Raw genomic sequence first — 25,090 nt, forward strand, 5'->3', positions numbered from 1 at the left:
TGCTGTGCACAGATTGACAACTCCCTGCATCAATGACAGTAACCGCCCTTCAAAAGGTATTTCCTCAGCTGCTTTGGGGATGCCCGGAGGTCGTGAAAGGCACTATGGAAATGCAATCCTTTATGCTTTGGGTAAAAAGGACATCCAAGCTGACATTCGGTGAAATGGGAGTGGCAGGATGAGTGGCGGGGGGGGGGAGACCCCAGATAGATATTTGCCAAGATCCTCAATCCAATCTCCCACGTTACACTGCACTCCCCCCCCCCCCCCCCCACTGCCAACCACACTCCAAATTCCTTCTCAAAGTCACTGATTAAGGAAGGGCTTTCAATGTCGGAGGTGTTGGGACCCCGAGTTGGGTTGCGAACTAAAACATTCAGGGTGCAAAATCCAAGGCATTAACCGTTGCCGTCCAGTTTGGGCCAATTTACAATAACTATTCCATTAACTAGCTCGCTAACTAACTAACTAGCCCCCAACTCTTGTAGTTCTTCAAAAATGGAGGTCACACTGGGGGAGAAAGGTTGGGGAATGCAATGGACCGAGGCGTGGGGGAAACAGGCAGCAAGGGACCCGGGTTCGGTCCTACCCTCGGGCGACTGTCTGTGTTGAGTTTACACCGTGTCTGTGTGGGTTTCCTCTGGGTGCTCTGGTCTCCTCGCATGGTCCAAAGATGTGCAGGTTAGGGTGGACTGACCATGTGGGGATTACGAAGTAAGGGTCTGATCTCTGGAGGGTCAGTGCAGGGATGGAGTGGGATGCTTATCGGTTCGGACCCCAACGGGCTGAATGTTCTGTTCCCACACTGTAGGCAATTCCACTGTGGTGGGCGTCACCCTGGATCTAACCTTCCCTTCCAATCCCTCAGCGACAAGCCCGATTTCCAAGTGATAACGGGAAGAAGGATCAGAATGCTTTGCCCGTCAAGCCCACCTGGGGGATACTGAAGATTTTCCATCCCCCCCCTCACCCACACAATAAAAGTCTTCTCTTTCAAACTTGGCAAGGGATAGCAATTTGCCGAAACAACAAAAATCAAAATCAGGTTTATCATTAGGATGAAAAATATAGAGCGAGATGCCACTACTCTCCCATTCCTCCTCCACCAACACGTTCCTGAAAAGTCCAATGACTGAGAGCCACGGGTTGAACAGTTGTCATACCACGCAGACGTACTTTCGCCACCAGGATTTCGACAAGGTCCTCATTTTCTTGGCGGTTAATGCTTTCACCCGGTGCTCGCTGCTCGCCCGCGTGTCCGCGTGGCGCAGCCCGCTCACGATGGCCATGTCGAAGACCTCCTTCAGGTTCTTCTGCGTCAGCGAGGAGCACTCCACATAGGCCACGGCGCCAACCTTCTCTGACAGTGCCCGGGCCACGGCCTGGGGCACCGGCTTCTCCTTGCACCTGGCCAGCTCGATCAGGACCTTCACGTCCCCCCGCAGGTCACACTGGGTGCCCACCAGGACCACGGGCGCCGTGGGGCAGTGCCGGCGGATCTCAGGGATCCACTTCTCCGTCACGTTCTGGAAGGACGAGGGGCTGACCACGCTGAAGCAGAGCAGGAAGACATCGGCCTTGTGGTAGCAGAAGCGGCGAAGCTTGTCAAATTCATCCTGCGCCGGAAGGCAGAGGCAAGGGAGGGAAAGAGTAAAACGGATAAATTAAACTTTTGCCGACTCCACGCTGAAATAAACTCTGATCAAATCCCAAAACTGCACCAAATATTGACAGAGTGCAAAAGATAACAGTGACTGAGGTTAGAGTAGGCCTCAATGTTGCCTGTTTCAGACTACTACTTCTCCTTCAGATCAGTTGTCCGAATCAAACTCGGAATTTCTCATTCAGATCACTGCTGCCTAATTCAACTTTTGGCTTGACATAGTTTGTTTTCCCCCTAAAATTGACTCCCCGGACTCTGAACACTTCCCAGTCTCATCACTGTTACACAGGTGGCCAGCGGGTTACCCCAAGGACCAGGGGATTTTGAGTTTGTAACTGAATGACCAGAGGTGCGTGCACGCGCATGACCAAGAGCAAACGAGAGAGAATTCAACTCAGACGTTCTGAAGTTTGCTTGTTCAAACTTCACCCCTAGAGATTTAAATACCCAAAAATCTCTTGACTTTCGCTCGAGTACAGTGCTGAGGGAATACTGTTTCAATACAAGGGGTTGCCTTCTAATATTAAATATTAAAAATGGAAAACATCACCCCCTAATGCAGATTTAACAAGAGCACTGGCACCTTACCTAGGTGACCTGGGCAAAAAAAAGAGTGATCCTCAAATTAACCAGATTATTCAATGAGGGCCACTTGCTTGCAGAGATTGGTCACTGCAGTGTACTGTTAATAACTTCACATCAAAAGTGAACCAATACCTGACTAGGAGGATTAGGAACCAAAGTACAAGCTCACAACAAACACTGAGGCTCACCTGGCCAGCGGTATCACAGAGCTGCAGTCTGATAGGGGTCCCGTCGACTTGAACAACGGCTGAAATACACAACAATAAGAGGAAATCAGCTTCATCAGGGGTCAGTGCGGGTGGGAGTGCAGCGCTCCCTGATATTCAAGAACAGATGAACTCTGCACTGGTTTCTGAATCCAAGTGTCAAATTGCGTTGTCACGGTTACTTTTTACAGGTTACAGCAGATTGTACACGGAGTGGAAAGGGTTAACATTGAGGAGGGCCTCAAGTTCCACCTAACACACAAGATTCTTAGGGGGCTGAACAGGGCAGATAAGAGTGTGTCTCAGACAAGAGGGAATGATCCCAGAATGAGGGGGTCATCCATTTAAGACAGAGATAAGGGGGAATTGAATTTCTTCTCTCTGAGGGGAGTGGCATTCTTTGCTGCAGGAGCTGTAGAGGCTGGACCCATAAGATTATAAGACATAGGAGCAAAGATCAGACCATTCAAGTCTGCTCCACAACTCAACCATGGCAGATAAGTTTCTCAGACCTATTCTCCTGCTTCCTCCCTGTAACCTTTGATCCCCACTGACAATCAAGAACCTATCTCTGTCTTAAATATACTCAAATACCTGGCCTCCACAGCCTTCTGCATATTCAAATTGGATTTTTAATCATTAAGGGGAATTGAGGGCGACTAAGGAAAAGGCGGAGTTGAGGATTATCAGATCAGCCATGAGCTCATTGAATGGCATAGCAGAATCGATGGGCTGAATTACTGAAGCCCTACAGTGTCCATCAAGCCCACACCAACCCTCCAAAGAGCATCCCACCCAGACTCACCCCCTACCTGATCCCTGTAACCCCTGCATTTCCCACAGCCAATCCACCTAGCCTGCACACTATGGACAACTGAGCACGGCCAATCCACCCTAACCTGCATTAGGCTTGGACTTTGGGAGGAAATCATAGCAACTCCACACAGACACAGGGAGAACATGCAAACTCCACACAGACAGTCACCTGAGGGAGGAATCGAACCCAGGTCCCCAGGACTGTGAGGCAGCCGTGCTAACCACTGAGCCACTGCATCACCCCCAAATGGCCACCTCTGTTCCCTCATCTGGTCTTACGAGGGTGTGAGCGAAGGACAGCGGAGGATTGCAAAGGAGTGAGACCGAACATCGAATGCGGCTGAGAAAGGTCTCTGTGATTATCTGTAATCATATCGAGACAATCCAAAACCAACACTCCCCCCAAACTGTTACTTTGGGTGTGTGAATCTCCCAAGGTTTGTGCTCAGTAGCCTCTCCTGAAACTAAGCCAATGAGTTGGCACACTGCTCGGTGTGTGTGAAACCTCAGAGACTGAACCACTTAGAGGGAACGTTGCCTGTAACTAACATTAAAAAAATCACAGCGGGTCAGGTAGCATCTGTGGAGAGAGAGAGAGAGAGCACAAGCTAATCTTTTGAGTCTAGATGACTCTTCGTCAGAGATGGGTCCAACCAATCCAACCTCTCCTCGTCCCTCCATACCCCGGGATCAGCGAGTGAATCCTCACTGAGCTGCTTCCAATATCTTTCCACAGATAAAGGGGCCTTTTTATGGAGTTCAATGTGACTCCTCTCCAGAGTTAAATGAAGCACTTTGGGGACATTGCGTGGTATAGTGGTCAGTCTCCCTTCCTCCAGGCCAAAGTCTCTTGGTTCGAATCCAGCTCCAGGATTTAAGGCCGTGGGAGGAGAGTTCGTAATGTGACCAGACAGGTTGACCGTTGCCTTGGAAACACTTCTGACACCGCGCCCCTCCCCCCCCACCAACGGCAAGAGTGGGAGAGATTCCATGATCATGGGATGGAGAGGTCTTTGGATCAGCCCAATCTGTAGATCCAGAGAGTGTGGTGCTGGAAAAGCACAGCAGGTCAGGTAGCATCCAAGGAGCAGGAGAATTGATGTTTCGAGCATAAGCTCTTCCATCAGATTTTTGATGCCTGAAATTTCAATTCTCCTGCTCCTCGGATGCTGCCTGACCTGCTGTGCTTTTCCAACACCACACTCTCGACTCTGACCTCCAGCATCTGCAGTCCTCACTTTCTCCCTGTAGCTCCGAGTGCAACGTGTGTGTGTGAGATGTGTGTGTGTGTGTCTGTGTCTGCGTGTGCGACTATACTCCAGCGAGACTGTGTGTATGAGACTGTACCCCAGTGAGACCCAGCGTGTGTATGTGTGTGACTGTTGCCCAGTGAGAATCAGTGTGTGTGTGTGCAGGTGTGTGTGTGGGACTGTACTGCAGTGAGAGTGCGTGTGTTGTGCATGTTTATTGGAGCAAGTGGGACGCTGGATAGGATCAGATTGGTGCCAATATGGGGGCATGATGCCCCTTTGGGTTGATTCAGGATCTGCTTCCCGGCCCAACCCATGGCAAAGATCGGGGGGGGGGGGGGGTTGAGGGAATGGGGTGGGACCCATCCTTGGGCAGCGAACTCCAAGCAGAAAAGGTGGCGGTGGGCTGTCCGGAGGAGGGTGCCGCTATATCAATGCAAGTCTGTTCTTTCTCAGCAGGAGGCAGAGAGGCCTGGATCGAGCCACATCTGAACGTGCGTGAACGAGAGAGCAAGACTAACTCGAAACACAAAACACGGCTATCGGAGGGTGCTGGGCTTTTGTTCAGAAGGAGGTGGGAAGGGATGCAGAATGCAATGAAGAGAAACGCAAACACAGATTGAAAAAAAATCTCTTCAAAAGGAACCGAGAGGGCATTTAAATACAAAACAGAGAAGAAAGTACACACTCACACACACAGCAAGGATGGATGTAGATTATTTCAAAAGCTGCTCGGGGAAAGATCAGGTGTAAACAAAGACTTTAGTCTCTCAGTAATCGCAAGGGCAGTCCTGGGCAGGAGAATTTGTACAAATCCAACTTACAAAAGGATCAAAGGAAACAGGCCCCAGGCAGAAGTGTCACTGAAAAGAGCAAGTGGGTCAAGGTCTAAGAGAGTTGCAGGTTGAGGGGGAAGTGTTTAAATCTTGCGCAGAGTTCAGATGGTGCTGAACATTTCATAACCTTTCTGAGCAAGTGTCCGGGACTCCAGGACAAATGTTTTCTGACATTGCACCACAGGGAAATCCCAGGCCTGATCTTCGGTTGCGGTTGGATTCTCAGCTCACACAATGTCAGTGCAAGCACTGAGAAAGGCACTATATAAATGGCCCAGAAACCTGCCAACTGGAGCTTCAACTTTTCTAATTTGGGAGGATTTGCAGAAAAACAGCTCGACCCGAGTCAAAGGTGACTGCAACTTTGCGACGCCCTCCCCAGTCGAATCGCTGGCAGCTTCTAACAGATGAGAAACTTAACAAACAATCCAGGTCTTTTTCAGTATGTAATTTCAGCTACGTCACACTGTAAACTTTTGCTATAAATTCTGTGTCTTACAATCTTATTCTCCACAGACACCTGATGAAGGAGCGGCGCTCCGAAAGCTAGTGCTTCCAAATAAACCTGTTGGACTATAACCTGGTGTTGTGTGATTTTTAAACTTTGTACACCCCAGTCCAACACCGGCATCTCCAAATCATGAAGACAGCTTGGCAGTGAGGAGAGGGCAAGGTACCCAGGCACCAGAGACCCCTCCGCCCCTAACCATGTGAGATTCACAGGAAAGGGTATCCGAGTTACCAGCAAGGCTGAATGGCCTACCTGTGTTCCTGTGTCTCATGGCTTTTTGGTTGCCTGGGTCATGGCAAGATAATGATAACAACAACTTACATTTATATAGACCCTTTTCTTAAGTGAATCCAGTGCTTCACTTCTGGGCTGAGAGAAACTTGACATTAGGAAATATGAGGGAGGTGACTGAGTGCTTGGTCAGAGAGATAGGGTTTAAAACAGCAGCTTAAAGAGGAATGAGGGGGTCAGAGGTTTAAAGGAAAACAAAGACATCCATTTATATAGTGCCTTTCTCAACCACCAAATAACCCAAGTGCTTTACAATCAATGAAATTCTTTTTTAATTGCAGTTGGTGTAGCCATGTAGGAAACATGGCAGCTGTTTACGCACGGCAAGTGATTCAGAAACAGGAATGTGATGATGATAAGATGACCTGTATTTTAGTGACATAAAAAAAAAGAGAGCCGCGGACACTGGAGATCAGAGACAAAAATTATAAATTGCTGGGGAAACTCAGCAGGTCAGGCAGCATCTATGGAGTGAGGAAGAGAGCGCGGGCGAGAAACAGAGATAGTATTTGGAGTTGACCCTGCGTCACAGAACATCTGTCTATCAGACCTGAGAGTTACCGGGCTCGATGTTAACTGTTTTTCTCTCTCAAACCAGATGCTGCCAGACCTGCTGAGTTCGCCCAGCGCTTTCTGCTTTTTAGGGATGTTGATTTGCGGGTTAATTAAATATGGGTCAGGAAGGACACGGAGGATAATTCCCCTGCTGTTAAATGAAACAGTGCCCTGGGATTTTGTTTTTATACCCATCTGAGCAGGGAGCAACATCTCTGAAAAGGTTAGAATTAGATTTTATTGTCGTGTGTACTCATGTACAGTACAAATTTCACAATGTCATCATTTCTGGCACCATCTTAGGTCCAAAGGTTCAAAGCCTTATGTAAAGTGTGGAAAAAAAAAGAAATGTTAAAAGTTCAACATTATTTCTTAAAGCTCCAAATTGTAGTCCTTTGTTTGTAATGGGTCTGCAGTCACTCCCATAAGGGTTCCATCTCTCACCTTCACCCCCCACCCCCTGCGCTGGCCTTGATCTCTTGATTTCCCCCCTGCCCTACGGGCTGGGCTCCACCTTTCCCCCCTTCCTGTCTAGCTGCTGAGTGCCACCATTAAGGCAATGCAGCACTTCCTCATTACTGCACCAGACAGTCGGCCTTGGTGGTTTGGTTCACTGAGTTGAGGTGGGACTTGACCCGGGAACATTATGACCCAGAGGCGAGCGTGCTGTGCATTCACACCTAAAGAGGATGCGGCTCTGGGCTCTGATGGTACGGAAGGTGCCAACGGTGGAATGGTTTCGTTTTCTTCCATTCATTTGCGGGATGAGGGTGTTGCTCACTTGTTGCCCATTCCTATAATTGCTCAGAGGGCAGTTAAAAATCACCCACAATGCCGTGGGTCTGGCTACACATGGGTAAGGATGACAGATTTGTTCCCCTAAAAAGGACACTACTGAACCAGATGGCTTTTGTTTTAAAACCAATATTGGTCATCATTTGACTTTTAATTCCAGATTCTTTAGAGTCATACAGTCATCCACCATAAGACATAGGAGTGGAAGGCAGGCCATTTGGCCCATCGAGTCCACTCTGCCATTCAATCATGGCTGATGGGCATTTCAACTCCACTTACCCGCACTCTCCCCATAGGGATGTACAGCACGGAAACAGACCCTTCGGTCCAACGCGTCCATACCGACCAGATATCCTGACCTAATCTAGTCCCATTTGCCAGCACTTGGCCCATATCCTTCTAAATCTTTCCTATTCATGTACCCATCCAGATGCCTTTTAAATGCTGTCATTGTACCAGCCTCCCCCACTTCCTCTGGCAGCTCATTCCATACTCGTGCCACCCTCTGTGTGAAAAGAGTTGCCCCTTAGGTCCCTTTTAAATCTTTCCCCTCTCACCTTAAACCCATGCCCTCTAGTTTTGGACTCCCGATCCCTGGGGAAAAGACCTGTCTATTCACCCTAACCATGTCCCTCATGATTTTATAAATCTCTATAACGTCTTTATTGAATTCTAATTCCTGGTGGGATTTGAACCCTGGGTCTCTGGATTAACAATCTAGTGATAATACACTGTCACCTCCTGAAAAAAAGACAGGGAGAGACAAGAGGCTAGAATTGGATAGGCCCACCTTAAACAGTAAAACAAGGCTGCATCTGACTGAAATATTTCAAATTCTAACAGGGCTGGACAGGCTAGATGCAAACAGCATGTTTGCCCTGGTTGGGGAGTCTAGAACTGGAGTACACACAGTCTCAGGATAGGGGGTAAGCTATTTAGGACTGACATGAGGAAAGATTTCTTCACTAATCTCCCAGCGAAAGGAAAGTTGATGTTAAATTTGAAAGGGTTCAGAAAAGATTTACAAGGATGTTGCCAGGATTGGAGGATTTGAGCTATAGGGAGAGGCTGAACAGGCTGGGGCTGTTTTCCCTGGAGCATTGGAGGCTGAGGGGTGGCCTTAGAGGTTTATAAAATCATGAGGGGCATGGAGAAGATAAATAGACCAGGTCTTTTCCCTGGGGTGGGGAGCCCGGAACTAGAGGGTATAGGTTTAAGGAGAGAGGGGAAGGATATAAAACGGACCTAAGGGGCAACTTTTTCCACATAGTGGGTGGCTCATATGTGGAATGAGCTACCAGAGGAAATGGTAGGTGCAGGTACAGTTACAATAGTTACAAGATATTTGGACAGGTACATGGATAGGAAGGGGTTAGAGGGATGTGGGCCAAAGGCAGGTAAGTGGGACTAGTTGAGTTTGGGGACCCTGGTCAGCATGGATGAACTGGGCTGAAGGGTCTGTGCTGCATGGCTCTAAATATTCTCATTGGAGTGTTCTCAAACCCCTGCTCTCCATTTCTACAGCCTCTGTCATTCAAGATCTCTCCTCACCTCCAACTCTGGCCCCTTGCTCATTAAAGGTTAATAAAGTGGTCATTCGGCCCCTCGACCCTGCTACACTGGCCAATGTGATCACGACCAGCGTTGAGGCATCACCTCCACTTCCCCACCCACTCCCCATGTCCTTTGATTGGCCGAGACACCCAAATCTGGGTTAATCCCAGACTGGAACGATGGTGCATAATCCCCAGGGATAGGGGTGGGATTTCAAATCCCAGAGAATTCCCCAATTTTCCTTCGCTCCACCATTGGTAGCCCTTTTCCAAAGAAGCTTCAAACCCCACCCTCAATCGTGCTTTGGGTGGTCTGCTGTGATACCCCGTCAGGGGGCTTGATGTGGAAACCTGTTCCTGTACAACGTCACATCATTTTAACAAAAAGGCAACACAAATGCAAGATGTTGTTCAGGATGAACAGACACAGAGCACTGCCCTCCAGCAGTTGATATCACTAGTCCATGTCTCCTTAGGCAGTACATTGTGTTCCAGGGCGGTGGCCTTGTTGTAATGTGACAGTCTCCACGGTAAAGCTGTACAAACCATGGAAAGAGCAGGAACATCCCACAACCATGACACCATCAGAATGAACTGTTTGTAACTTAATTCAGAGTCCAAGCCCGGAATCGGTGGGAGCGCAGGGATTAATAAATTTCAGATTTTTGATTCACACCACAGGGACCAACTAAGGCCATGCAGCCTCACAGAATCACCAGGACCTGGCTATACAGCCTGGAGCCATTCCCTTACGGGATGCAAACAGCTAGGCTCATTATTCTCAAGGTCCTTGCATAACACTGGGGTATGGGACTGGGTGGGGACAGGTCTGTCTCTGTGTAACACTGGGGTACAGTACTGGGTGGGGACAGGTCTGTCACTGTATAACACTGGGGTACAGTAGTGGTGGGGACAGGTCCGTTGTTGTATAACACTGAGGTACAGTTGTAACCCCATGGAGGATTCCACAAGTGAACATGGAAATTACGAAGCAAAGTGATAGACACTGAAATGCTGTCTTGTCTCCCTAAAACAATGTTGGCACCAAGATAGGATGCAAGGTCAGCGATTATACTCCGAGGTTAGAGACTTTTCGAAAAGTATCTTTTTTCGTGGAAAAAATAACAGGATTTGAACAATGTACAGCCTGTTTTCCATTGTTAAAAGCTGGACAAACAGTAGATATTAACAGAAAGAGATGCGTGGAGAGGAAAGTGAGGCATCAACAAGATAATAAACATCCTGCTGCCTTATCTCCAGGGAGCCCAGGCTTGTACGCAGGAAAAGCTTGCCTGTTCAAATACACAGTTTTTCCCCCTCCTGAAGGTCTTCCCTCCTGCATCTGATGAATTTCCCTGAGTGTGGCTCTGTGGAGTGTGGCTCTGTGGAGTGCGGCTCTGTGGAGTGTCTGAATAGGAGGGTCTGAAGTTCAAGTCCCACTTCAGGGCTTAGGAACGATGAGCCAGACAGACACGGCATCGAGGGAGTGCCACACTGTCAGAGGTACTGGCTTTTGGAAGCATCATTGCCTGCTCAGCAGAATGGCGAAGATGCCCAGGCTCCATTCCAAAGAAAGGGCAGGGGGCCCGATATTTATTCCTTTAACCCAGCTCAGGACAGTGCACGTTCCCTGATGTTTGTCACTTGGTTGTTTGCGGGAGCTTGCTGTGCACAAAGCCGCGTACTGTAGTTTCTGCATGGCAACAGCGACCCCACTCAAAAACAAACGCATTTCATTGGCTGCGAAGGATTTTGGGGATTTGAACGGCAGTGGGTGCAAAGGGGAAGCTGGAAGTCTCTCTTTTCTGTGCTGTGAGAGAGACAGATAATTCATCCTGGCTATTTGACTGGTGAAGCCCTCACATCCGATTCCAGCCGTTCATCCATCTTCCCCCCCCCCCGTCTCCAGTTTAGCACTCGATAGCAGGACGGGGGTGCTGGTGGACTCGCTCCTTTACCTGATCGAGCTAGGAGCTGGTGGGTACCACGGTAGTTCAGTGGTTAGCACTGCTGCCTCATAGCACCAGGGACCCAGGTTCAATTCCACCCTCGGTTAACTGTCTGAGTGGAGTTTGCACATTCTCCCGGTGTTTGCGGTTTTCCTCCCACAGTCCAAAGATGTGCAGGTTAGGGTGGATTGGCTGTGCTAAATTCCCCATAGTGCCCAGGGATGTGTAGGTTAGGGTGGATTGGCCATGCTAAATTCCCCATAGTGCCCAGGGATGTGCAGGTTAGGTGGATTGGCCATGGCGAATGCAGTCTAAATGGGATGCTCTTTGGAGGGTTGATGTGAACTTGATGGGCCAAATGGCCTGCTTCCACACGGTCTCTCAATACTATCCCTTCCTGGTCTACCAGCTGTTTCAGTACCAGAGATCAAACCTTGTTGTGGCCAGTCCTGAATCACAATTTGCTTACATTAGCAAATCACACCAACAAGGCCAGAAGGCATTGGAGCAGAATGAGGCCATTCGGCTCATCGAGTCTGCTGGCCAATAGGTTTCTCAACCACATTCTCTTTGATCTGGGAATCCTTTGTCGTCAAGTGGTACATCAGTGTTCACCCAACCAGCCCCATCCCACCTAACTCCAAAAGTCAGCTCTCTTTGGAAACATTCAGGGTGTCGAATAAATGCCAGTGGCCATCTACATCCTGGAAAATGAATTCACAGAACTCCCCGCTCAAACTAAAACCACACTTTCCCCCTCCTCCCTCTGCCTGCCTCCATTGACACTTCCACTTTCCAGATCAGAACTGTACCATATGCAGGACATCTAACAGCACAGACGGAGGCCATTCCCATATCTGCTAGCTCTCCGAATCACCCCCACCCTTTCTACTCTTGCCCCTCCCCCTCATTTCCAAGTATTTATCCGATTCCTCTGTTTAAACCGGCTGCTGCTTGCTCAGATAGCACATTCCCAAACAAATTTTGATCAGAAATTAAATCAATTCTCTCCCACCTCCTCTGCCGACCCTGCCATGCCCTGCACTGTTCTGACACTTGCAATCCTCAGTTTATCTACTGGCCAACAAACCTTCAGACTGCAGGCTCTTAAAAATGCTGACGCAAGACATGCCTCCCTCCCTCCCTCTCTCTCTCATGTTACTCACACTTGCCCTATTCCCTCCTTCACGAGACCTTTCTAAAGCACTGTATCCATAGCAATCAGGTCATTGCAAACTGATCAAGGTTACCAGCTCCATCTAATGGGCCACACAGCTCAATGTGTGATATGAGGTAGACCAAAGACTCTCTGTGGGTTGAATTGAGCAGAGACAGGAGGGGAGTGGGACTGACAGGAGGGAGCTTACGTGGGCTCAATGGGCCGAACAGTCTCCTCCTGTACCACGATGGCTCAAAACCAATTGGTGAAATGGTGAGCGGAAAGATTTAGCACAAAAATTAGTAGATTTATTCTGTATCTAACCCCTGTGCTTGTCCCTGTCCTGGGAGTGTTTGATGGGGGACAGTGTAGAGAGAGCTTTACTCTGTATCTAACCCTGTGCTGCCCCTGTCCTGGGAGTCTTTGATGGGGGACAGTGTAGAGTGAGCTTTACTCTGCATCTAACCCTGTGCTGCCCCTGTCCTGGGAGTCTTTGATGGGGGACAGTGTAGAGTGAGCTTTACTCTGTATCTAACCCTGTGCTGTCCCTGTCCTGGGAGTGTTTGATTGGGGATGATGTAGAGGAAGCTTTATTCTGTATCTGCCCCTGTCCTGGGAGTGTTCGATGGGAGACAATGTAGAGGGAGCTTTACTCCGTACCGGACACTGCGCAGTTCCTCTCCTGGGAGTATTTGCTCGGGACAAAGTTCACTTTACCTACAATTAAATACCCAAATCTCACACTCAGCTCTCCGATCCGAAAGTTTGTATAATGTCCCACAGATAACCCTGAGACCCCTCCCTCTCCAAATGCAGCGCAGCAGCGTTGGAGGTGGGAGTTTCAACTGGGAACCCAGTCCACGCCTCTTGCCCTAGGGTTAAACAAAACTCCCCATATACGACCTTGTGGTTTCCCCCCACCAGGCTAACAAAAGCTTCATCAGTTCATAGTCTTTTGGTGCACATTTGGAACGGTGTTCCACCCATCAACTCTAACTCTGATAAATGAAACCCTGGAGTTAATTTAAAATTATAATTTCAAACTTTTAGATATTGTGTATACAGGAATGAGTGCACACAAGATTCTGCCTAATGATATATGTGGATATACACACAATGCATTTATTAATCTGCATACACAATCCCTGCATATACACATCACCTCGAATGTGGTCTTACAGGATTAAATATAAACGTTTCTCAGTTTTTTTTAAAAAAAAACACCCTGAAGTGATGAGTCAACACTTACCAGAGAAATCGTCAAAGGCAGTGGGGACATATTTTGTTGGATAGCCGTTGGTTGTGTAACTAACGACCAGGCTCGTCTTACCGACCGCTCCATCTCCCAGCAAGACACACTTGAGAAACCGCTCCTGGGAGCAGGCAGTCCGGCTGCTGTGTTTGGGTTTGTGCGGGGGAACCGGGGGTGCGAATCCCACTCGATAGTCCAGTAAATCCTGGGGAGGCATCACTTTCTCCGAGAGAGAGAGAGAGAGAGAGGGGGAGAGATTTTTCCTTTTTCAAAATTCAAAACCAAAATAAAACTCCCCCTCCCCGCACAAGGCAGGGCTTAAAAAAAAAACCGTGGAAGTTTAGCTCTAAACTTTTGGCGATCACCAAAATCATTTAAGGAAAAAATAATAACAAAATAAAAAGTTTTGGAAAAGTTTGGGCAAAACTTTTCCGCGTCTTGTCAATTTCAGTGAAACTGACGCGGGGGGCGCCAAGTGATTAAATCGCCCCCCCCCAATAGCCCAATTCTTCCTCTCTCTCTCTCTCACACACTCACTCACTCACTCTCTCTCTCTGTCTGTACTGTTCCGTTTTATAAATCTAACTCTCACTAAAGTCGTCACCGCCTGCCCTGACGCAAATCTCAGCAGCTCTGATACCTCTCACACAGCTCCCACCTCTTAAAGGGACAGCACAAGATGCCAAGTGCAAAGCTGGGGGTGAGGTGGGAGGGGAAGGTGACTTTTTTAATGTAGCCATACCTGCACCACACATCTCCCCCCCCCAACCTAGTCAATCGAAATGGGGGTAAATAATAAACCGTTCTCACTCATTTCACAGCTCCCTTGCTCAATAACTGACTTTGCCTCAACTCTCCAAACAGCTCTCTCTCACTCATTAACCACTCTCTCACTTATTAAGCCGCTCTCACTCATTAACCCGCTCTCTCACTCATTAACCCGCTCTCTCACTCATTAACCCACTCTCTCACTCTTTAACCAGCTCTCTCACTCTTTAATCCACTCCCTCATTTATTAACCCGCTCTCACTCATCAACCTGCTCTCTCTCACTAACCATCTCTCTCATTGACTAACCTGCTCTTTCACATTTTAACCCACTCTCTCACTCATTAGTCAGGTCTCTCACTCATCAACCTGCTCTCTCTCACTAACCATCTCTCTCATTGACTAACCTGCTCTTTCACATTTTAACCCGCTCTCTCACTCATTAGTCAGGTCTCTCACTCATCAACCTGCTCTCTCTCACTAACCATCTCTCTCATTGACTAACCTGCTCTTTCACATTTTAACCCACTCTCTCACTCATTAGTCAGGTCTCTCACTCATCAACCTGCTCTCTCTCACTAACCATCTCTCTCATTGATTAACCTGCTCTTTCACATTTTAACCCGCTCTCTCACTCATTAGTCAGGTCTTTCACTCATTAACCCGCTCTCTCACTCATTAACCAAGTCTCTCACTCTTTAACCTGCGCTCTCACACTTTAACCCATACTCTCTCCGTCTTTATTCTGCTCTCTCTTGTCCTTTCACATGCTCTTTCTAACTCATTAATCTGTGCTCTCTGATTCATTAACCGGCTCTCTCTTGCTCTTTAACCTGCTTTCTTGTAGTTTTAACCTGCTCTCCCTGATCATTAGCTGGCTCTCTTGCTCTTATCATCTTCCTTACCTTTCACTTTCAGTGTCTCATTTTGGATTCTAATCCCTATTTAGAGTCATAGAGATGTACAGCACGGAAACAGACCCTTTGGTCCAACCCATCCATACTGACACTCTTCCTTAGAAAAGGGTCAGTGATTCCAATCCACATAGAACATAGAACAATACAGTGCAGAACAGGACCTTCAGCCCTCGATGTTGCGCTGACCTGTGAACTAATCTAAGCCCATGCCTCTACATTATCCCATCATCATCCATATGCTTATGCAAGCCCCTAATGTGGCTGAGTTAACTACATTGGCAGGCAGGGCATTCCCATGCCCTTACCACTCTCTGAGTAAAGAACCTGCCTCTGACATCTGTCTTAAAACTATAACCCCTCAATTTGCAGCTATGCTCCCTCGTACAAGCTGACGTCATCATCCAAGGAAAAAGACTCTCACTGTCAACCCTATCTAATCCTCTGATCATCTTGTATGTCTCTATTAAATCCCCTCTCAGCCTTCTTCTCTCCAATAAGAACAGACCCAAGTCCCCTCAGCCTTTCATTATAAGACCTTCCCTCCAGACCAGGCAACATCCTGGTAAATCTCCTCTGAACCTTTTCCAATGCTTCCACATCCTTCCTGTAATGGGGCGCCCAGAACTGTACACGATATTCCAAGTGCGGCTGCACTAGCGTTTTGTATTGTTGCAGCATGACATCACAGTTCCAGAACTCAATCACTCTACCAATAAAACCCATCACATATTCCACTGATATACAAATGGGAATCAGTATTTATAAAGACAATATCCAATTATTTAGGAATTATATTCTAAAATCCACCCTGTGGTGTTGGCTGATTATCTTGATGCTGCTCTGCAATTGCATGTTGCCATTTCCTATACTATCCTCACTGATGGAAGGGCCCAGCACGTCAGTGCAAAGGATAAAGCTGAGGCTTTCCCAGGAATCTTCAGCCAGAAGTGCCGAGTGGATGCCCAGGTTGGTCCCCAGCATCACAGCTACCAGTCTTCACCCAATTTGATTCACTCCACGTGATATCAAGAAACAGTTGGAGGCACTGGGTACTGCAAAGGCCCTGGCACTAGGACTGAAGACGTGTGCTCCAGAATTTGACGCTCCCCTCGCCAAGTTGTTCCAGTACAGTTACAACACTGGCATCTACCCGACAATGTGGAAAATTTTCCAGGTATGTCTTATACAACACAAAACAGGACAAATCCAACCCAGCCAATCACCGTCCCATCAGACAGTAAAGTGATGGAAGGGGTCATCAACAATACTCCCAAGCAGTACCTGCTCAGCAATAACCTGCTCAGCGACGCCCAGTTTGGGTCTGTCAGGGTCACTCAACTCCTGACCTCATTACAGCCTTGGTTCAAACATGGATAAAAGAGCTGAATTCCAGAGGGGAGGGGAGAAGGACAGACCCTTGACATCAAGGAGCATCAAAGGAGCCCTAGAAAATCTAGTGTCAATGGGAATCAAGTTCGGATTGTAGTTGGGTCACATTCGGCACATAGGAAGATGATTGTTGGAGGTCAGTCATCTCAGCTCCAGGACATCTCTGCAGGAGTCCCTCAGGGTAGTGCCATCTCCAGCTGCTTCATCAATGACCTTCCCTCCACCGTAAGGTCAGAAGTGGGAATGTGCGTCAATGATTGCACAGTATTGTTCATGCCTCCCTACGTACTAAAGCAGTCCATGTCCAAATGTAGCAAGACCAGGACAACATCCAGGCTTGGGCTGACAAGTGGCAAGTAACATTCATACCTTACAAATGCCAGGCAATGACTATTTCTAACAAGGGACAATCCAACCATTGCCCCATAACACTCAATGGGATTACCATTCCTGAATACCTCATCATCAACATCCTGGGGATGCTATTGACCAGAAAGTGAAGGGGATTTGCCACATAAACACAACGGCTACAAGAGCAGGTCAGAGGCTGGGAATCCTGCAGTGAGTAACTCCCCTCCTGACTCCCCAGAGCCTGTCCACCATCTACAATGCACAAGTCAGGAGTGTGAGGGAATACTCCCCACTTGCCCTGGATGGGGGCAGCTCCAGCAACACTCAAGAAGCTTGACTCCATCCAGGACAAAGCAGCCCACTTGATTGGCACCACATCTACAAACACCCACTCCCTCCCCCACTGAAGCTCAGTAGCAGCAGTGTGTACCATCTACAAGATGCGCTGTAGTCGTTCACCAAAGATACTCAGTCCGCCCCTTCCAAACCCATGACCACTTCCATCTAAAAGGACAAGGGCAGCAGATACCACAGGAACACCACCCCCTGCAACTTCCCCTCTGAGCCACTCACCATCCTGACTTGGTAATATATCTCTGTTCCTTCACTGTCGCTGGGTCAGAATCCTAAGATTCTCTTCTGAGTGCATTGTGATGTCCCTGCAGCACATAGACTGCAGCGGTTCAGGAAGGCAGCTCATTACCACCTTCGCAAGAGTAACCAGGGATGGGCACTAAATGTTGGCCCAGCCAGCGACTCCCAAATCCCACCAATGAGTAAAAACATGGATATGAAGATGGGGAAATTTCCTATGGGTTAAAATGCAGCTGGTGTGATTGACGTGCCTGTACGTGTGTGTTACGAATATTGAGAAATAGGAAATTTCAGGCAGACATATTTCACCAAGAGCACCATTTCCATGTTATGTGTTTACTTGGTCAAATGACAATGGAGTTATTGGGCCAATTGGTCACAACTGATTCCTTTTAATACATTTCCCACAGCCACGGGCACAGTCAGAATTACCAGTCATATAGTGCGGAAACAGACCCTTCGGTCCAACTCATCCATGCCGACCAGATATCCCAACTTAATATAGTCCTGTTTGCCAGCACTTAGCCCATATCCCTCTAAACCCTTGCTATTCACTATTCATGAACTTATCAAAATGTCTTTTAAAAATTTGTGACTGTCCCCACATCCATCACTTCCTCTGGAAGGACATTCCCTTTGGCCCAACAAGTCCACGCTGACCCTCTGACTAATGCACCAAACACTATAGGCAGTTTAGCATGACCAAATCACCTGGCCTGCACATCCTTGGACTGTGGGAGGAAACCCACACAGAGAAACTCCACACAGACAGTCACCCGAGTTGGGAATTGAACCCAGGTCCCTGGTGCTGTGAGACAGCAGTGCTAACCACTGACCCACCATGAGGGTGTGGAATAAACTTCCTGAGGAAGTGGTGGACGTGGGTACAGTAACAATGTTTAAAATACATTTGGATGGATACATGGATAGGAAAGGTTTGTAGGGATATGGGCCAGGTGCGGGTAGGTAGGACTAGTTTAGTTTGGGATTATGTTCAGCATGAACTGGTTGGACTGCAGGGTCTGTTTCGATGCTGTGTGACTCTATGATCTCTCAAATGTTATTTCTGATCTCACACTGCAGCTTCTCTGCAGCTGTGACACTGTATCCTGCACTCCGTTATGCTACCTTGATGGACTTAGTATGGTTCGATTTACCTACAGTACTTTTCACTGTATTTGGATACATGTTAACAACAATAAATCAATTGTTAAGATTGGGTCATATTTCGATATCAGAGCGAGTTCTCTCTGTAATTCTCCGCCAGCAGCATGCAGAGATATTCCTTTAACTCTGGAATACTGCAGGGAAATCTTGGAGGAGTAGTGACCCTGGCAGAGGCTGGTGAAATTTACCACTGGGTCAGTGAGATCCGTTTGTGTTTAACCAGCACCACCTGGTGGAATTAGGAGGCATTGTCCTTTGTGTGAATTCAGGGTGGCACTCTCACCCTGGGTTGGTTATGATTAGATTACTTACAGTGTGGAAACAGGCCCTTCGGCCCAACAAGTCCACACCGACCCACCGAAGCGCACCCACCCAGACCCATTCCCCTACACCTAACACTACGGGCAATTTAGCATGGCCAATTCACCTCACCTGCACATTTTTGGACTGTGGGAGGAAACTGGAGCATCCGGAGGAAACCCACACAGACACGGGGAGAATGTGCAAACTCCACACAGTTATGCTGGTTACAGTTCCACCTGAGAGGCTACTTGGGACGTTAAGGAGAACGGACGGAGAAAAAAAACTGCAGGTTAATGAGGTCGTTGGTCAGAACCAGAGTGTGACTGGGAAGGATAGATATAACAGGGCAGCAACGAACAAGACCGAAGCAGGGAAAACGGGCAAAAGGAGGGCAAAATCAAGATTAGAGTGGGGCTGGAAAAACACAGCAGGTCAGGCAGCATCCGAGGAGCAGGAAAATCGACGTTTCAGGCAGGAGCCCTTCATCAGGAATGAATGAGGAGCTCCTGCCCAAAAGGTCGATTTTCCTGCTCCTCGGATGCTGCCTGACCTGTTGTGTTTTCCAGCCCCACTCTAACCTTGTCTCTGACCTCCAGCATCTACAGTACCCACTTTTGCCTAAAAGGAGGGCAAGTGCTGGCAAATGGGACTAGATTAATTTAGGATATCTGGTCAGCGTGGACGAGTTGGGCCGAAGGGTCTGTTTCTGTGCTGTATGAAAGAACCATAAGCTTCTTAGCTGAATATAAGCAACATTTATAACACAATGGACGTTTAAAATTCTCTCTTGGCATGTGGGCATTGCCAGCATTTGATGCCCATCCCTAATTGCCCCTTAACTGAGTGGCTTGCTAGGGCCAACTCAGAGGGCAGTTAAGAGCCAACCCCATTGCTGTTGGTCTGGAGTCACATGTAGGCCAGACCAGGTAAGGATGGCAGCTTCCTTCCCTAAAGGACATTGGTGAACCAGTCGGGGTTTTACAACAACTGATGATAATTTCATCGAGACTGTCGCCAATCTGTAATTCTTGATCTGTTAGTGTCATATAGTGTGGGAACAGACCCACGGAGGCCTGTCAGAAAGGCGGTGCCATAATTGTGGGAGATTTCAATCTTCGAAAAGATAAGGACAAACCAAACTGTCACAAATACCCTGGAGGATGAGTCCATCGAGTGCACTCGGGAGAGTTTCTCAGAAGAACATTCCAGAAGCAAGCAGTGAACAGGGAAAAGGTGATGCTGGAGATCAGAGTCAAAGAGTGTGGCGCTGGAAAAGCACAGCAGGTCAGGCAGCGTCCAAGGAGCGGGAGAATCAACATTTCAAGCTAGCTTAGACCTCATTCTGGATGTAGGTTTGCTCACTGAGCTGTAAGGTTCATTTTCAGACGTTTCGCCACCCTACTAGGTAACATCTTCAGTGGGCCTCAGGGCGAAGCACTGCTGCTGACTCCTGCTGCTGACTCCTGCTTTCTATTCTGTTATCGGGTCACTGGGCTTGAAACATTAGCCCCGCTTTTTTTCTCACACATGCTGAGTTATGCCGGCAATTTCTGATTTTGTTTTAATGCTTAATGAGACAGGGTTTATTCATGACTTCATCATGTAAGTTCCACTAGGCAAGAGTGATCATAACATGATGGCATGAATCACCTTCCTAATTGAGGGTGGAGAATTCTGAAACTCTCTCCCTTCTTCCAGCAGTCCCTCAAAGTGAGGAGGATGTTTGCCACTGAGTGCAGCCCAAATTAAGAACGAAGACGTCCTCTAATATGGGGAAGCCTGTTGTGCTTCAGCTACCAAAAAGTTGATGGGCTGAGTGATGAGCACTGCTGCCTCACAGCACCAGGGTCTCAGGTTCGATTCCAACCTCAGGCGACTGTCTGTGTGAAGTTTGCACATTCTCCCCGTATCTGTGTGGGTTTCCTTCCACAGTGGAAAGTGAGGACCGGAGATCAGAGCTGGAAAAGTGCAGCTTATGCCTGGAATGTCGATTTTGATGCTGCGCTTTTCCAGCAACACATTTTTCAGCTCTTTCCTCTCACAGTCCAAAGATGTGCAGGTTAGGTGAATCGGCCATGCTAAATTGCCCCATAGTGTTAGGTGCATTAGTCAGAAGGAAATGGGTCAGTGTGGACTGGTTGGGCTGAAGGGCCTGTTTCCACACTATAGGGAATCTAATCTAAACCGGGAAACTCTCCTGTTCTTAAGTCTGCCATTGGTATATCAGAAGGATGTACAGATTGATAATGCAGGGAATGCGATGACACAGCAAGATCCCACAAATGAGCAGGTAGTCTGTTTCATTGGTTTTGCGATCACTCATGTGCAGGACACTGGGGAAAAATTCTATATCTTTCTTTGAAATACTGTCACAGAATTTTAACTTTTTAACATCTAGCAGGGAGGGAAGAATCTAAAGGCAGAATCTCTGGATCCATGAAGTGTCTGCCCAAATTATGCACTCCAGTCTCTAATGGGGGATCCATGTGGGTCACTATTTGACCAACAGATCAATCACCGTGACCCCCATCTCTCTCACACACAGATATACTGTACATCAACCATTACTCTTCCTGGACACTGCACTGCCAGCATTAGCCAGCAGATGGTAGCACAGCACAACACCGGACAGATGCACTTTCTAAGAAAACTTCATTGAGTTGAATCATTTCCGAGTTAACCATCTCTGGTCATCTCTGTTTGTTCATAAGCTATGTGGGAATTACTCGCAGCATCCCACTGACCCATGTGGGAACTACTCGCAGCATCCCACTGACCCACACGGGCCAGGTGTGATCCCACATCCCTCAATCATTCCAACCCATTTGAGAACACAGTTTTGCAAAATGAACCAGTGCAGGAGGAGCCCATTTGGCCCATCAAGTGTGTACTAGCTCAGTGGCAGAACCATCCTATTCTTCCCACCTCTTTTGCCCTTGTGCCACTTGTTGTGTTATTTCTCACGGTGGGTATGCCTTTAAGAGACATGCATCATATCATGTGACCTGAGGCTATGAAAGTGTCAGACTCCATCTTACCCTGGATCAATGGAAGCATGCTGCACTCTCGTAACTTAAAATGAGCCAGGGACTGGTGTTCCTGAGGAAAGTGCTAGGACACTTAGTTATATTAAATGTCCGCAATCCAAACACTTATGCGACTGAGGATTTAGATTAGATTACTTAGTGTGGAAACAGGCCCTTCGGCCCACACCAACCCTCCGAAGAGCAACCCACCCAGACCCGTTCCCTTACACCTAACACTACGGGCAACTTAGCACGGTCAATTCACCTAACCTGCACATCTTTGGACTGTGGGAGGAAACCCACGCAGACACGGGGAGAATGTGCAAACTCCGCACAGACAGTTGCCTGAGGTGGGAATTGAACCCAGGTCTCTGGCGCTGTGAGGCAGCAGGGCTAACCACTGTGCCACCGTGCCACCCCAAATGTTTAGTGTAATAGTTATATTAAATGTCTGTTGGTTCTTTCAATACAATGATTTCTGCAGCTAGTTTCCTTTGTAATGAGGGATAATGTGGTATTGCCGCATCAGGTGAGACCACACCAGTGCCCCTGGCCACGTAAATTCTGTCACACTTATCAACTCCAGCATTCCTGTGCTGAGCTATTCCTTAAGTTGGGAGAATCCACCTTTTTTAAAAAGTCAATACAATTCTACCTCAGACCCTTTTTTTTTAATGTCAGGGACCAAGAGGCTTTGCAGGTGGGGTTGCCAATTGGGATCAGGCCTGTTTGTGGAGGTGCCATCACATGACTCCCCCTCGAGCCTCAACCATTGGATGGCCATCCTTGTGACAACTGCTGTCCTACACCAATCGGAAAGCAAGATGACTCATTACCCCTTTGGTTGACATACAACAAATTAACCTTCTGAGGGCAGTTGGGAGTCAGTAACCTCGCTGTGGGTCTGGAGTCACGTGTAGACCAGGCTGGGGAAGGATGGCAGATTTGGGGATTATTACTGAAGCAGATGTGTTTTTATAACAATTGGTGGTCACCTACACCAACGTAATCCAGAAAGAAGTTAGGAACAGGATAAAATCTTCAAGGAGAAAGTGAGGACTGCAGATGCTGGAGATCAGAGCTGAAAATGTGTTGCTGGAAAAGCACAGCAGGTCACGCAGCATTCAAGGAGCAGGAGAATCGACGTTTCGGGCATAAGCCCTTCTTCCTGAAGAAGAGCTCATGCCCGAAACGTCGATTCTCCTGTTCCTTGGATGCTGCCTGACCTGCTGTGCTTTTCCAGCAACACATTTTCAGCTAGGAACAGGATAAGCCATTTAGTCACATAGCATAGAGACAGGCCAATCAGGTTTCATAGATTCCCTACAGTGTGGAAGCAGGCCATTCAGCCCATCAAGTCCACACCGACCCTCCAAAGGGCATGAGAATCGATGTTTCGAGCAAAAGCAGGAAGAGCTTATGTTTGAAACGTTGATTCTCCTGCCCCTTGGATGCTGCCTGACCGGCCGTGCTTTTCCAGCGTCACACTCTTCGACTCTGATCTCCAGCATTTGCCGTCCCCACTTTCTCCTCCTCCCTATCCCTGTACTTCCAGTGGCTAACCTACTTAGCTTCCACATCCCTGTGACATTGTGGGGCAGCTTAGCATGGCCAATCCACCCTGACCTGCACATCTTTGGACTGTGGAAGGAAACCCACACAGACCTGGGGCGAATGTGCAAACTCCACACAGATCGTCTCCCAAGGCTGGAATCGAACCCAGGTCCCTGTTGCTGTGAGGCAGCAATGCTAGTCACTGAGCCACCGTGGCCAAACCTAGCTGGTAGATGATACTGTCCATCGCACTTTCACTGTGCACAATCCTGTTTGGTGTCAAGGCTGGGAACAATTTTACTGAAAGAACAGTAGACAGCAGTAATGAGGCAGCACAGAGATAGTTGCATGTTAAAAGTCTTTATTTAAATAGTGATCTCTGAAGGCAGCATGGCACAAGGGGGCTGGGGGATCTGGTGACACATACACTGAATGCCCACAGGAAGCAAACCAACTCTTTACAGAAACACATCAAAATAAATCACAAAGAGCTGCGAGACGGCAGGACAGATATTTGAACATCAGACACGAGATGAACTCTGACCCTTTCAAGCCTTGAAAAATCTCAGTCAGGGGCTGTCTCTTTAACACAGAGATGGGGAGGAACTTCTCTCAGAGGGGAGTGAATTCTTTGTCACGGGCGGCTGTTGAGGCTGGGTTTGCTCAGTACGCTCAGGGCTGGGATTGGTAATCAACGAGGGAGTCAAGGGTCACGGGGAAAAGGCAGGAAAGGGTTGAGGATTGTGAGATCAGCTGCTATCTCATGGAATGGCAGCACAGACCCGACGGGCTGAATGGCCTACATCTGCTCCCACATTTTGTGGTAGAACAGCTGCTGCTATTTCCTCCACCTTGCGCCGAACTCCCTCAGAGGGAACCCCAGACCTGGGGAAAATGTGCAAACTCCACCCAGACAGTCACCTGAGGCTGGAATCGAACCTGGGTCCCTGGCACTGTGAGGCAGCAGTGCTTAACCACCGTTCAGAGACTATTCAGCCCATTGTGCCTACTCTGGCTCCCCACAAGAGCTCTCAGCCAGTGCTTGTCCCCTCGCCTTCCACCCCCAACTCCCTGCAAATGTTTCACCTCCAGTAATCCTCTCCTGAGAGAGTGCTCTGTCTCTACCGCACTCAGGTCACGCGCTCTGCGATGAGGAGTTTCACTCATATCGGTGCCCTCCGATTCTCGCTCCTCCCACCATGTACCCTGTCCACCACTTTGAACAACTCAATCAAATCTCATCTTGAGCACCAGCCCAGTTTCCCCTGTCTATCCAATTAACAAGGGTTCCTCATCTTCAGAGTGACCCTCTTGAATCTTCTCTGTACTCCTCTCTCCCTAACGCCTCCATCTTTCTTTGTCTCATCCTTCAATACCGCACAGAATGGGCCCTGGTCTGGGTTTTGGCTTGTGCCCTCTGCAGTGCCATTGGGAGCGAAGGGATCTACTCTGAGCCACGCAGTGCTCCCCAGTCAAAGCAAACATCCCAAACATATTTGACAGGTCTCCCAGAAGCACTGGATCTGGAGGAGGTTGACAGTGGCAGAAGACAGGGGATGTGCTGCTTCATCTTGCAACAACATAGTCCTGAATAAATACTC

At 48.2% G+C, this 25,090-nt stretch overlaps 1 protein-coding gene across 1 annotated transcript; it reads right to left on the bottom strand.

Moving 5' to 3' along the window:
• Positions 1 to 204: 204 nt before the first annotated feature.
• rhoub (ras homolog family member Ub) lies at positions 205 to 14,188 on the bottom strand. The gene is made up of 3 exons (XM_043680895.1): positions 13,419 to 14,188; positions 2,437 to 2,495; positions 205 to 1,616 (listed from the first exon to the last, which is right to left on the bottom strand). Exons 1-3 carry the CDS (start codon positions 13,636 to 13,638, stop codon positions 1,158 to 1,160), a joined length of 738 nt encoding a protein of 245 aa, XP_043536830.1. The 5' UTR covers positions 13,639 to 14,188; the 3' UTR covers positions 205 to 1,157.
• Between the last annotated feature and the right edge of the window lie 10,902 nt (positions 14,189 to 25,090).

Source organism: Chiloscyllium plagiosum, chromosome 41 (assembly GCF_004010195.1).
Source record: "Chiloscyllium plagiosum isolate BGI_BamShark_2017 chromosome 41, ASM401019v2, whole genome shotgun sequence".
Classification (NCBI taxonomy): Eukaryota; Metazoa; Chordata; class Chondrichthyes; order Orectolobiformes; family Hemiscylliidae; genus Chiloscyllium; species Chiloscyllium plagiosum.

What these genes read in the sequence shown, in the direction of transcription:
- rhoub (XM_043680895.1), bottom strand. Translation starts at nt 13,638, where the DNA reads ATGCCTCCCCAGGATTTACTGGACTATCGAGTGGGATTCGCACCCCCG. An exon ending in TGCCTTTGACGATTTCTCTG is followed by an intron (nt 2,496 to 13,418) that starts GTAAGTGTTGAC and finishes TGTGTATTTCAG; the next exon opens with CCGTTGTTCAAGTCGACGGG. An exon ending in TCTGTGATACCGCTGGCCAG is followed by an intron (nt 1,617 to 2,436) that starts GTGAGCCTCAGT and finishes CTTCCGGCGCAG; the next exon opens with GATGAATTTGACAAGCTTCG.